Genomic DNA, 13,081 nt, shown 5'->3' on the forward strand with positions numbered 1-13,081 from the left:
AGACCAAAGGGGTTGGAAGAAGTTCCCCCCCCCCCCCCCCCCCCCCCCGGTACACAGAGTTGTTGCGATATCAGATGATGAACAGTGGCAGTGGCGAAGTGGTTCAGGTTTCAAGCCGCAAAGGAGGCCGCCAAGACCGACCTCGGCTTCTTCACAGGATTTCATCATCACAAACAATGCCGCACGTGACATGCCCGCCGCGTCTCAAGCGCGTCAACCTCAACTTAGTCATTATTCCTCTCCCACCATATTCTTCCTCCGCCCGGCAAATAACAATCGCCTCAACACCTCCATCTTAGAGATTGCGCAACCTCCCAGGAACACCGAGCGCTTTCAGCGCATTCAATTGCAATGGCTCGAGGTCCTGTCCGTCGCAGGCAACCCAACCAACATCGACCTATCCCGCGTGTCGCAAATAGGACTGCCGCCACAAACGCAGCCAGAGCCGAACTCGAACGCAAGCTTGCTTCAAAGCCAATAGGACAACGGCCTACCGACAGCGATGACAGCGATAGACTCGTGGTCAAAGGCAACGGTCGAAGAGGCAGAAATGTTCCCAAGCAAGAGATTTATGCTACAGGGGCAGTGGGGGCGGGTGATAAGCCCGGCGCATATCCCACCAGGGCGCAGAGGAGGAGAAGCTTGAGCAACGACACAAAAGAGGTACTTGCACAGCAACGCTCTGGAGGACGTAAAAATGAGGATTCTTCTTTAAAGGCTTCCGATCCTCCAAGGCAACGCAAATCATCATTGACAAATGGAATTGCCACCAAATCAACGGCCATGCCACAGCCCACGATCCAACCCAACACGACCACAGCTGCAACCCCCTCAGCGATAAAGGCACCGGGCAGTATTCTGCGACCGGGGCAACCGACACCTACTAGGGAGACCTCTTTCTTAGGTACTCTCAAACCACGGGGAAGGCAACCGAGCATCCTACAACAAATTGAGCACGATTCGTCCAGTTTTGACCTCGATGCTGAAGATGAATTCTTGCCCGACGCAGTGTCAACCCCATTGAATCTCTCCAACCCCAAACCTATACTCTCGAGCCCTGCTACCGCCACAACTCAACCCTCTACCTCACGAAAGCGAAAACTCGGGCATTCAGACCCTCTGCAGCCTCAAGAAGACATCGGCCTACCAGTGATCGGGTCCCCACTCGAGTCGATGCATCGTCGGCGCCTGACCCCCGAATCAAGTCTTCCAAGTATTCCTGTGTCCACGCTGCGAGAATCGGGCAGGAAGCAGAGAGATCGCATTGCTACTGCAGATGATGTTATGGCTCCCCCTCAAAGCAGCTCTTCACCAGGGCCCTCAACAGAGGAAGCCAATGCTTCTACACGACCTAAGAACAGCCGCAAGAAGAGTGAAGTAAAGCCTGTACCAGCGATGACCACAGAGGAGTTGCAAGCTGCTCTGATGCCGACAAAGAAGCGACGCATAGCGCGAGAGCGGAATCAAACGAGGACAACTGAGTTTGAAATACCTGCAGATTCTGACTCTCCTGGTAATGAGCCCGACGAAGATTCAAGTTTTTTCCCCACAAAAAGAGGGAGGCGAGCCACCAGAGGAAGAGAGGCGAGCAACACCACTCGGCCCAAGCCCGGGAAACCCAGATCGGGCAAATCTGCGGCAGGGGGAAAGCAGAAAGGCACGGCCAAACCGACTGCCAAATTAAAACCAAGTACGAGAAACCTCATCATCACTACTACCACTTCCGCGCCCGTCCTCTCGTCCTCCACATCATCACGCAGGAATCGCGAAACTAAGTCTCCCTCACAGCTTTCATCCATCGCCGCCAGTACCGCACGCACGAGCAAGGCAGGTATCAGCACAACGGAACTCGAACCAACGTCAGTGTCGGCCGCAGCATCAAAGAAGCGATCTGGTGGATCCCTCGTGGCCCGCGCTGGCGAAGATCCCGCAGACAAAGAGAATCGATCAAGCAGTATCAGTCCGCGCCATGGAGAAATTGACGAGTATGCCGACGACGGTAGACATCGCGCTGGATTGCGGAAAGGAGCCTCGCAAGCGAAGACGGCTGTGGCGCCACGGAACAAGTGGGCGGACATAGATGCTTGGGATATGGACTTTGAGGAGATCGAGGTCACCACTCCATCTGGATCTGGGGGGAGTTCGCCTCTGAGGAGGTGAGATCGCGTCTTGCTTGGACACTTGTTGTTGGGATATCGTTCGCGTGATAAATTTCTTATGTCACGCAGGACTTGCTCCATGCATTGCAATGGACGAATGACCTCTTCTAGTCGACGTATTTGAATGCTATGCATGATACCAGTTGCGATGATTGAATGTGCCTTCGAGGGTACTGCAGCTGGGCGATATCCGGGAGGACTCCCGTGATAAGCTCATCAGCTAGAGTAGTTACGACTCGATCGAATTCTGCGTCCTGTCAGCTTATTTAGTGGATCGTGGCTACTCTCGTGTGATAAAATGATTGAAGAAAAATTAATAGTGAACAGTCCCCTTTTCGAGGCATCGATGACCCAGGCAACCATTGAAAGTCTACCAGGTTACAGAATCTATCCGCTTGCTGAGGTCTCACCATCAGAATGCCTGTCCATCTGCAGTTCTCCCGTGAAGAACCCTCTAGCACCATTGCTCAACCCTACAATCTCCCCGTGTGCCAGGTCTGCCATCGAGATCCGACCCTCAACTGCATGTCCGTTCTCCAGCATCAGGCGCCTTGTCACGCCAATGTTACCTCCACAATCTGCTGCTGGGGTGACCCAGCGTCCTTCCCGGTAGAAGTAGACGGTCGAAAGACTTGCCTCCGTGATTTCGTTGTCGTTGTTGTAAAGCAACACCTCGTACTGAGTTGGGGGAAACTCTGTGATCCCGCTGCGATCCCTTGCGGCATCGTAGACATCACGATAGCTCGTTTTGTGTGTGGTGAAGGTTGTGGCAGGCGTCGCAACCTTATCAATCCCGACCGTACAGGTTGCTGGCGGCATGCTCCCAATGGCCATGTTCCTTAACTGGAAATTGTTGAAATTATCTGATTGAAGTTCGGCCCACGGCTTGTCATCCCCCATCGGAGCAAGGGTGATGTCGATGGTGGCCTCCCTGGAGATGTTTAGGCGGACTCGATATGCTCTGAAGAATCCTTGGGCTGGCTTTTTGGGAGTCATCGGGTATTGAGAGACTGCCCTGTCGATACCTGCGTAGAGATATGTCTTCCCTTCCCGCTCGAGTAGGGCAACAACTTCTGTCCAAGTGAATGCACGAGCAGATGCTATCAGGCGGTCACAGTGATAATCTAGTAGCTGTGAGTCGAAGAGTTTGCGCATCGTAATACCTTCGTGCCTGAAATCGGCATCGTTCCATTGATTGAATCGTAAGGTGGTGAATATGCGAAACTCGGGCCTGGAGGTGATTGCAACTATTTCTTCTTCGGATTGTTTCGCCATAACTTTTATTGTTGGTTGGATTAAGTAAAGGTAAGAAAATGGGTTTGTTGAAAGAGAAAGTGAGTCAGACCCAATTGTGGTGGGCATCAACTGTTATTTTTCAGATGCGCTTTCTGCACTTCAAAAACCTCCTTCCTCAATGGCGATGAGTGTCTAACATGGCAGGAACTCATGTTGCACATTATCAGAGGTAGGAACGTGGATGAGGGAAGTCCGCGTTGTAGGGGTTGAGGATGTTTCTTGATCGTATTTTATAACAAAAGAATCCACTACGTTCACGTGTTAGGAATTGTGATCTCGGACAACCAACAAACATATCTGATAGGTGTCAACATGGGGAATTCTTCTTCACAAGCATGGGTACCACTGGATTAGCACTTGACAACTAACCCGACTCTTTACTACTTTCTATTTCTGGTGCTCATAATTGTATGTTTTTGCCATCCAACCAGTCCCTCGCTTGCCAGTAAAGTAGATCATGCTTCTCACCGGCAATACTACTTCCACCAGGTATCCCTTTCTCGCGGTTGTGGCCTGGGAGGTCCCTTATGACACTGACACCCATGGTTTCTTCTTGGCAGTATGCTAAGTATCTGTAACCCGAGGGGAATTGAGCCAGCTTTTGCTCATCCAAAACGGGGACTTTCGCCGGATTGACCGGAATCAATTTGTCTTTCTCATACCAATGACGAACAAACCGAGCTTTCCAGTCGGATTCGCCCGTGATGGAATTTGGAAGTCTCGTCCAGAAGAAGGTGAACCTGCAATCGCTCTCGGCATCAACCTCGGCGCCTTGAATGTTGAAGCGCTGCGTGATCGTTGCTTTCATCTTCGTCACGGCTCGCAATGCGTCAAGGGTTATATCGGTGGTGATTCCGTGACATCTATGCATAATGAACGCTCCTTTGTCCATACCACGTTGCGAGGCTTGAATAAAGTCTTCGTAATGAACTTTACCTGACCAGGTGGTGTAAATATAGGCATCAGGGTGAAATATTGACCTCAGGTTGTCCCACTCGCATGAATCGCTGAAGACAAAGCTGGTTAGCACTTCAGGAATATCTGCAAGGGAGATAAGACGCAGCTTTATGTGGCCCCAAGACTCACCGGTACGATGGCCAACCTTCGGCAAGCTCTCGTAATTTATAGCGTTCAAGCGTTAGTGCATCGGGCCCATTATTTCGCACTACTCCAATCGGACGAGAGCCAGGAGGCAGACTGTGGAGGTCTCTCGCAATTTCGGAAGCGGTAGGTTGGGCTCCAGCGACTGTCGGATCATCTCGAACAGCCTGCTGGAGTAATTCCCACATTACTGCCTCATTCTCTTCTGTGATCTCTTTGCCAGTCCACAGCTTCCACATATGTTTTAGTTGATGGCCCACGACCTGCACTCCTTCAGCAGCGTTCCAGCCATGATGGTTCGCAAGTTTCAAATTTTCGGTGAAAAGAGGGTGATAACACATGTCTAATAGTACACCAGGCTTCGAAGTACGTCTCGACAAAAATTCGGTGACGATAAGCCTTGCGTTAATCTCTTGAGATGTTCGAGCTGGGAAGTCCGGGATTGTGCTCACAATATAGTCGGGTGACGGTAACGACTGAGCCTGCTGCAATGTGCGAATATGAACGATGTTTGGCCGTAGGCCGGTATAGTTGTTCGCATCCTGAATCAGGTCGGCAACTTCCTGGTCGTCCCTATTGACTACATACACCGTCTCATATCCTAGGCCTCGGCAAAGTGCATAAACGGCGGCACGGCTTGCACCTCCAGCTCCGTAGATCATCCCAACATCCCCAGCCGTGAGAGGGTCAGCACTAAGGAGAGCATTTTTGATACCTACCCAGTCGGTGTTCGTACCACGCAGCTTTTCTTCGGGTGTGAGGTAAACCACGTTACAGGCGCCCGTGGTGGCGACCAAATCGTCTACCTCGTCAAGATACGGGATGATCGTTTTCTTGAAAGGCATGGTGATAATACCACCGGCGAATGAAGGAGCTCGGAAAGCTGTGACAACTTCTTCTAGGCTCGCCGTGGCCAGCACTTTCATTTTCCAGTCCTTTCCCAGACATTGTGAGATGTAGTCGTGCGCGGACACAGCAATTGAGGAGGAGCCAGTTCCACCTGCAAAGTAAACAAAGTGTCTCGCCTGTGTGGACGATCCCATGGCTAATGACAGGACTTTCGATACAATGTAAACGTTATTTTGTAACTTCCAGACCTTGAATCTTGCCTGGTTGCACTTGTTGACGATGTATATTTCTCACCACAGGGCTTACTTTGTTCATGTCGATTTAAACAACTGAAAGAGCATAGCACCTGGATATCATGTCAGCCGTGTAAGTGATTGAAGAACACAAGAGAGATGTTCTGTCGGGTATGCCCTTAACGGTTGAGATTTATCCCGGGCCGGGACTGTACATCTCCGTGCACGTAACGAGTGAGTACTAGTAATGCTAAGCCTAGTACGACTTCATTATTTGAGTCAGGCTGTCACTTGGGGTACACAACTCGTTTCCATGAGTGTATGACTACAGATGACTTTTAAGACCAATTCACTTATCTTTTCGTCCTTGCGACGACTGAGCCAGGGGGTAGAGGCACGTGATCGGCATCACGAACTGCGGATTGCGTGTCATACTTCACAGTAGAACCCCATTATGTAATCCTTGAGACACAAGCCGCTGATTGGTCACGCACCAATCTGCGCTTCGCGTTGCCTTTGGCCGTCTGGGTTCTGAGATCATTCGAGTCCTGATGAACATTTTGAGAGCTTGTCAATCCGTCACTGTCAACGGCCTTTGGTTTACTGCCATTACGGAATCAGAGTAGTTCTGTATCTCCGCCTTTCTTTTCTAGTATCATTGTATTATTTACCCATCTCCCTGCATACATATCGTCTCGTTCACAATGGCCGATCCTGTTGCCATCGATGTCTCGCGTGCCAGTCCAGGTCTTTGGGACCGCGTGTCGACCTGGGTGTCGGAGAACAAGGCCGTCGCATACACAATAGCTGGCACGGTAGTCGTCATAACTAGCGCCGGTGCAATCTACTACTTGTCCGGTCAAAAGTCCTCTCCCTCGAATGCAACAACAGAAAAGAGAAAAAGCAAAAAGGAGCGACGGAAAGAGAAGAAGGCTGCCGAGGAAGCGCAAAAGTCCGGCATCAGTTTGAAAGACGAGGAAGCAGGTTCGTCGTTCCATTTTCACGCAGTTGCGGAACACAGCCATTGACAATTCTCTTAGCAACCACACCTGCAGCGCCTGTGGTACCAAAGGCTGCGACTGTTGAAGGCGAGTCTGAATTACCAGAGATCAACGAATCCACAGTGGCCAACTTTTCACTGGAGGTCAGAGTTCACACGGTCCACAAGTCAATGGAGGATACTGACAGATTATACAGGAAAAGCAAACATATTCCCAGAAACTTAAGGCCGCCGGAAACAAGGCCTATGGATCGAAAGATTACAACAAAGCCATTGACCTTTATGGCCAAGCGATACTCCTTAAACCAGATCCTGTCTTCTATTCGAACCGAGCCGCTGCCTACAATGCTATTAGCGACTACGAGAAGGTCGTCGAAGATACCACAGCCGCCATTTCCATGAACCCAGAGTACATCAAGGCCTTGAATCGAAGAGCACATGCTTACGAACACCTCGGGTATCTCTCTGAAGCACTACTAGACTACACCGCGAGCTGCATCATTGATTCATTCCAGAATGAAGGCACTGCACAGAGTGTAGAGCGCTTGTTGAAGAAGGTGGCTGAAAAAAAGGGAAAGGCCATTTTGGCCGGAAAGAAAAATCGGCTGCCTAGCGCGACCTATGTCTCGAATTATCTCCAAAGCTTTCGCCCTCAGCCTCTCCCTACTGATCTCGAAGAATCGGTAGAACTCGAAGAGAATACTGGCAAGGGCCAATTACAGCGTGGTCTGATAGCATTGACCAAAAAGACGGCAGAGGCATACGAGACCGCATCAAAGGCATTCAAGGAAGCCATAACACTTGGAGATCTCGGAGAGCATGAGGCTTACGCTCTGAGCATGCGAGCCACTTTCTTGTATCTCGAGGGTGACCTTGAGAAGGCACTAGAAGATCTCAATAAGGCCATCGAATTACAACCCTCTCTAACACAGGCACATATCAAGCGCGCCAGCATGCATTTGGAGGCAGGAGATAAGGACCTGGCGGCTCAAGGTTTCGAACAGGCGATAGCTCAAAACAAAGATGACCCGGACATTTACTACCACCGTGCCCAACTCCACTTCATCCTTGGAGAGTACGCCGATGCAGCCAAGGACTATCAGAAATCCATCGACCTAGACCGGGAGTTCATCTACGCACATATTCAGCTTGGTGTCTCACAGTACAAGTTGGGTTCGGTTGCATCATCCATGGCGACCTTCCGACGAACCATCAAGAACTTTTCCCAAGTGCCTGATGTTTACAACTACTATGGTGAACTCCTGATCGACCAACAAAAATATGAGGAAGCCATCGAACGATTTGAGACCGCCATCGACCTAGAAAGACAAACGAAGCCAATGGGAGCCATCAATGTCTTACCCCTCATCAACAAGGCTCTTTGTCTGTATCAATGGAAGCAAGATTTCAAGGCGGCAGAGGACCTTTGCAAAAAGGCCTTGATTCGTAAGTCGAGAGTGATGGAATGTTCAGAAACAGGTAGCTAACAAAAATCACAGTTGACCCCGAATGCGACATTGCTGTCGCCACCATGGCACAGTTGCTTCTGCCACAAGGGAGGGTCACCGAAGCCCTTGAATTTTTCGAGCGTGCAGCCGAACTGTCGAGGACCGAAGCTGAGGTGGTTAATGCGCTATCTTATGCTGAGGCTACTCGAACACAGCTGGAGGTGTCCGAGAAGTATCCCCAACTTGCAGCTCGGTTATCTCAAATGGAGGCTGGGCCCGGGGGACCTCAGATGAGATAGGAAAATCCCAACAGGAACCTGGTAGGATTATTGACACATATTTGCAAGTGGCGGGCTCCCTTCTCCTGTTTCTTTATTTGCTTGCAATGGATACATTGATGAGCGATCTAATGCCAGGTCGAGACTTCTTTCTCAACCTTGGCTGTACGTAATACTACCATTATTGAGTCTTTGACTGTCACGGGTCCAACGCTAGATCGCCAGACCCAGTCAGTCCTTGGGCGTTCATGAGTAAGGGATAAAAGCGGTGTGTGGGATGTATAATAAAAGATCCGAGATGAGTTTGGTGACCAGGCCTTGCACTAATTTTGTTGCTACGCGTTCCCTTGAATCGTGGTGACGACTGACCTGTGAATGCGTAAGTTTCAAAGCTGTTGCACCCACTTCAAGCATGCTTCTGCCGCTATATCGCACTGAACATCGTTTTGTGTGTGGTGCCCTGCCCCTTCTATAGTGACCATGCGAACCTGATTTGCAGCAGTTTCTCGGGTTCCCGCAATTGGTTCATCATCGCCAGGGCCACTTTGCTCGCTAATCTCAAGCTTCTTTCCACTCTGGAGCGTGGCCACAGCAGCTGAATATTCCTTAAAGGACCTCTCGGCCATTGATGGATCCGTCAGCCGATCATGGCTGCCAACCATGATGCATATCCTGTCACCCTTCCTCTCCCAGCCGTTGATGGATGTTACAATTTTGTTCACATCCAGCCACTCATTTCTCCCGCAGATCCATTTCCAGAAGCTTCCATTTAAAGCCATTGCCCAAGCCATACTCTCATATCCTGGCATCCACCTCATGAACTCCTTGACCCTGTCCCAGCCATCGTCCTTTGCCTTTGGATAGTGTGGTCCGAAGAAGGCTCTATGTACCAAAGCGGGCTGACAAAGCGGGCTTGTGGGATGGCCACCACTGAAGAGATTCCGCAGCATCAGCCACGGGTCCATCTTCATCCAGTTCCAATAGGCTCCATAGCCTCCAAAATGGGGAACGGAGCCTAACAAGCAGAGCCCTCGAGTTGTGGTTGGATAGTTTAAGAGGACGAACTGAGTCAGAGCACCGCCAGCTGAATGAGCCACAAGTACTGGTTCGGTCCCGTGCTCGAACTTGTGTTTGACATCGTGAATGACGGAGGCCCAGTCAGAAGCAACATCTTCGAGGGTAGTACCAAAGACCATTTTGAGATAAGTCACACCATAGCTCGCGCCGTGGTTACGAGCAGAATACGCGTAGGTGGTACCTCCATAGTGATGGTGGAAATATGTCATCCACTCTATCCACAGAGACGCGTGCCCGAAACCGCCGTGAGCGAAAATGATGGGCGGGCAAGACTTCTCAGGGTTCTTGGGTTGGGAAACTAGGAGCTCCAAGTCACCATTTGGTGTAGGGACATATTCTCTTGAGATATGGGGTGGCAGGGGTTTGAATTTGGGGTTTGGCTTCCACTGAAGATGGTAAATGCCTTGAAGAGTGGCGAACATTACTAGAGTGCGTTGGGTGTGATCTGCTGAGCTACGATGAGATGAAAACGATGTTCATCTTTGAAGAGCTGGAGATGTGAGGTCGTGCAAGCCAAGCTTGCGAATACGAGAAATCCGTCTCCCGAGTTAGCACGAAGAAGACATCACGAGTTGGTCACGGGAGGTGCCCACGTCCTTCAACGATGTTCAGCAGTACTAGGATGCCAGTGGTGTTGTTATAATATCCGTGATGATAGACTAACAAGCGTTCAAGTCCATGATGCATTCGATGTTACTACTCAGTCGTCAAACTTGAAGAGGAGACGGGCAATTAGGCTTCCAAGTTCAGCCTTGGGGATATTCGAAGGCCGCGGCATAGAGGGGCTAGTAGATAAGCGGAGAGCGATAAGGAGTAGGCTAACTCAAGGCGGCTAGTGAGGGACCGATAGGCAAGAGCGACAAGGCAAGAGCCCAAAAAGAGCCCCTCACTGTAGCCTAACGTGACACACTCTGGTACACCAATCACCACCTCGGTCGGGCTGCGCAACACGCCTTGAACAGCGGGCACTTCTCTTACTACATCCTCGACTTCACCTTCCAGGCTCAGACTTGACTTCAGGCCGTTGCTGGACTGCCTGTTCGTGCAGTTGCTTCATCTTCTTTTCACTTCTCCCTCCCACTTCATTCACTCAGGCTACTTACTTCCTCATCAGCCAACACTGTGAGATCTGCCTCCTTAGACCGACCACCACTCCCTCTCGTCCTCGTCTTCGATCTCTCTTTTTCTCTCCCTTTCCCACTCCATCCAGCATCTCTCCTGCAACTGTAGCCTCTCGATCCCCGGAACAACCTTGCATCCTCAAGATACAAAAGAACCAGCAGTTTTCCAATTGATCGCCGTCAAACCACCTCACCTCTAGGCTGTTACTCTCAAGTTGATAGTCCGCAGTCATGGCGGGTGATAATCTCACTGGTACGTTCCACAAACCTCTCCTTGCACCACCCTCCACTTAAAAGTACTTTGTACCTTTGCTGACGCCTGCCTCTCATTAGCGAACATCACAATTCAAGATGTTGAGTACATCGACTCCATTGCCGTCAGACACATCGTCCTTAGCGAGCCAGACTGGTCTATCAAGATTGGACGTGGTTCCTCAACTGGAGATGATGCTCTTCGCCCAGCAGAAAATAACGCCTGGTTTGACTCAAGAGTCATGTCCAGAAATCATGCCGTCCTCCGTGCAGACCCTACCACGAAAGTAAGTTTTCACATTGTCACTTTTGATTCTCATTGCTTAGGCCTTGACTGATTAATCAATAGGAGATTTTCATCGAAGACACCGATTCAATGCATGGAACCCAGTGTAGTGGCAGTCGACTCATCCCCAACGTCCTTGAACTCATTCGCCCTCACGACAGTCTGATTTTTGGTGCCGATGTCATCAGAGGAAGTGGTATTTCCTCCCAACACCCCGTTTCAAAATTCAGGCAGGCTGACCATTCCCAAGCCCAATTCCGCGCTCTGAAGGTCTCGATTGATTACTCTTGGTCTGATCGGAAGGACGATCACCAAGATTCACAATCCACTCAGTGGTTATGCTCGTCCAAAGATGGTGAAATCCTCCCTGTGTCCACCTCCTTCCCCAACACATTCGCTACTCCCGGATACAGTGATGATGACGCCGACCAAGATCACTCAAGCGACGAAGAACCAGCCAATTGGCTAAATCTCAAGAGAACGAACAATGCATCCACCAACAACGCAGATCCTCCACCAGCAAATACCGATGTCTGGGCAGATTACAACGAAGATGAGCACCTTGATGGCCCGGACGACGATGTTCAGTTTGTGAAAGAGTCGTATCGAGCTGCCAGTGTTGAAATTGTCGTTCCCCAGCGAGAGGGAAGTGTCGTTGCCTCCGAGTATTCCGATCACGCGTCCAGCTACTTCTCCGAGGGCGAAGAGGGCGAAAGTCCTACATCCAGCCCAACCGGTCTCAACGATGAACAAGCCGACAAGATCACTTGCCAGGAGTCGGCCAAAGCGGTACATGCTGAAACCCTGAGTCTCACTGAGCAGTTAGAAGATGCCGCTCATGAGCATTTCCCCACTGTGGCCCATCCTCAATCATCTCATTACGTGCAACTTGAATCTGACGATCTCTATGAGAATTCTGAAGAGGAGGATGTCACAATACCTCAAAGTGACCGCCCGTTTCCGGATACAATGGCAACATTTTCCGCTCTACTCAAGTCAAACCGCGACGCCAAACTCCCTCCCGTGAACCAAACTTTTGCTGAATTGCGCCCATATGATTCTGCACGGGCCCCGAGTCCTTCTGAGGTTGCTATGGTAAAGCCGATGTCTGATCTTATCCAACAGCAGCCGTTCATGCCACCCCTCGCTCCATTACAGACTCCCAGTCACATGATCCAGCATTTGAATGAACCGAGGGTCCAGCTTTGTTGTTCACGTCAACATTCGCCTACTTCTCCTTGCAACAGTTATTGGGAGCCTCAAGGTCATCATCTTTCTTCTCCTCAATCCCCTCAATACGTGCCCACTACTCCACTCTGTTCAAGTTACACAGGCCCGTTTGGAGGCGGCGCTACCACCTGTTATGATAATTCATTTCCCTCGACATCAACATTGACTGCAAAGCCGTTCAATTCTTCGCCTGTCGCCCCTATGCAGGAGGGACAGTCGACTCTGAAATTCTCGATCCTCCCTAAGCAGTCCGACAATGTGGGCGAGGAGACGAAACTCATGAAATCTCTGAAGCGCAAAGCTGACGACATGTCTGACATTGCCGAGCACCGTCGACCCTCTGAGGGACTTGGTCTCTCCATCTCAAAGAACGACTTGGAGGTGAAGCCTGAAACGACAACTTCTAGCACTAGGTATCCTGGGATTGAGCATGAAATGACCACAACCTCAACCCTCGTGGCGGATACTCCTGCAAACTCAATCCCAGACAAGACTCAAGAAGAGTCCGACTTGCCACCGCGCAAGAAAGTCAAGAAGACTCAGAGCCCTGACCATGGTAGCTTTATGAAGATTGCCGTGGCCACTATCACTGGGGTAGCCATTGGAACAGTGGGAACTATCATAGGCCTCGCTTCGTTGCCTCAAGACTATTTCCTTTGAACGCAAGTGGCCTGGTGTCACCACCGAGACTGTGTGCCAACGATATCTTGAGTGCTGGTTGGATATGATGATACGTTTATGATTGCATGGA

The 13,081-nt window shown here is 50.5% G+C and overlaps 6 protein-coding genes across 6 annotated transcripts; 3 read left to right on the top strand and 3 right to left on the bottom strand.

Moving 5' to 3' along the window:
* Positions 1-351: 351 nt before the first annotated feature.
* Positions 352-2,160, top strand: LTR84_009337 (uncharacterized protein; the record flags this gene model as incomplete). Its single annotated transcript, XM_064852877.1, has 1 exon — positions 352-2,160. The coding sequence occupies one exon, from the start codon at positions 352-354 to the stop codon at positions 2,158-2,160; it is 1,809 nt and encodes a 602-aa protein (XP_064700863.1).
* Positions 2,161-2,546: 386 nt separating this feature from the next.
* LTR84_009338 (uncharacterized protein) lies at positions 2,547-3,434 on the bottom strand (the record flags this gene model as incomplete). Its single annotated transcript, XM_064852878.1, has 1 exon — positions 2,547-3,434. One exon carries the CDS (start codon positions 3,432-3,434, stop codon positions 2,547-2,549), a length of 888 nt encoding a protein of 295 aa, XP_064700864.1.
* Positions 3,435-3,855: 421 nt separating this feature from the next.
* Positions 3,856-5,599, bottom strand: LTR84_009339 (uncharacterized protein; the record flags this gene model as incomplete). The annotated part of the gene is made up of 2 exons (XM_064852879.1): positions 3,856-4,474; positions 4,542-5,599. 2 exons carry the CDS (start codon positions 5,597-5,599, stop codon positions 3,856-3,858), a joined length of 1,677 nt encoding a protein of 558 aa, XP_064700865.1.
* A 743-nt stretch (positions 5,600-6,342) lies between these two features.
* On the top strand, positions 6,343-8,385 carry TOM70 (TOM (translocase of outer membrane) complex component; the record flags this gene model as incomplete). Its single annotated transcript, XM_064852880.1, has 4 exons — positions 6,343-6,622; positions 6,679-6,782; positions 6,836-8,084; positions 8,138-8,385. 4 exons carry the CDS (start codon positions 6,343-6,345, stop codon positions 8,383-8,385), a joined length of 1,881 nt encoding a protein of 626 aa, XP_064700866.1.
* A 365-nt stretch (positions 8,386-8,750) lies between these two features.
* Positions 8,751-9,863, bottom strand: LTR84_009341 (uncharacterized protein; the record flags this gene model as incomplete). The annotated part of the gene is made up of 1 exon (XM_064852881.1): positions 8,751-9,863. One exon carries the CDS (start codon positions 9,861-9,863, stop codon positions 8,751-8,753), a length of 1,113 nt encoding a protein of 370 aa, XP_064700867.1.
* A 930-nt stretch (positions 9,864-10,793) lies between these two features.
* On the top strand, positions 10,794-12,990 carry LTR84_009342 (uncharacterized protein; the record flags this gene model as incomplete). The annotated part of the gene is made up of 4 exons (XM_064852882.1): positions 10,794-10,815; positions 10,896-11,101; positions 11,164-11,296; positions 11,351-12,990. 4 exons carry the CDS (start codon positions 10,794-10,796, stop codon positions 12,988-12,990), a joined length of 2,001 nt encoding a protein of 666 aa, XP_064700868.1.
* Between the last annotated feature and the right edge of the window lie 91 nt (positions 12,991-13,081).

This window comes from Exophiala bonariae, assembly GCF_035927105.1.
Source record: "Exophiala bonariae strain CCFEE 5792 chromosome Unknown scaffold_38, whole genome shotgun sequence".
Lineage (NCBI taxonomy): Eukaryota > Fungi > Ascomycota > Eurotiomycetes > Chaetothyriales > Herpotrichiellaceae > Exophiala > Exophiala bonariae.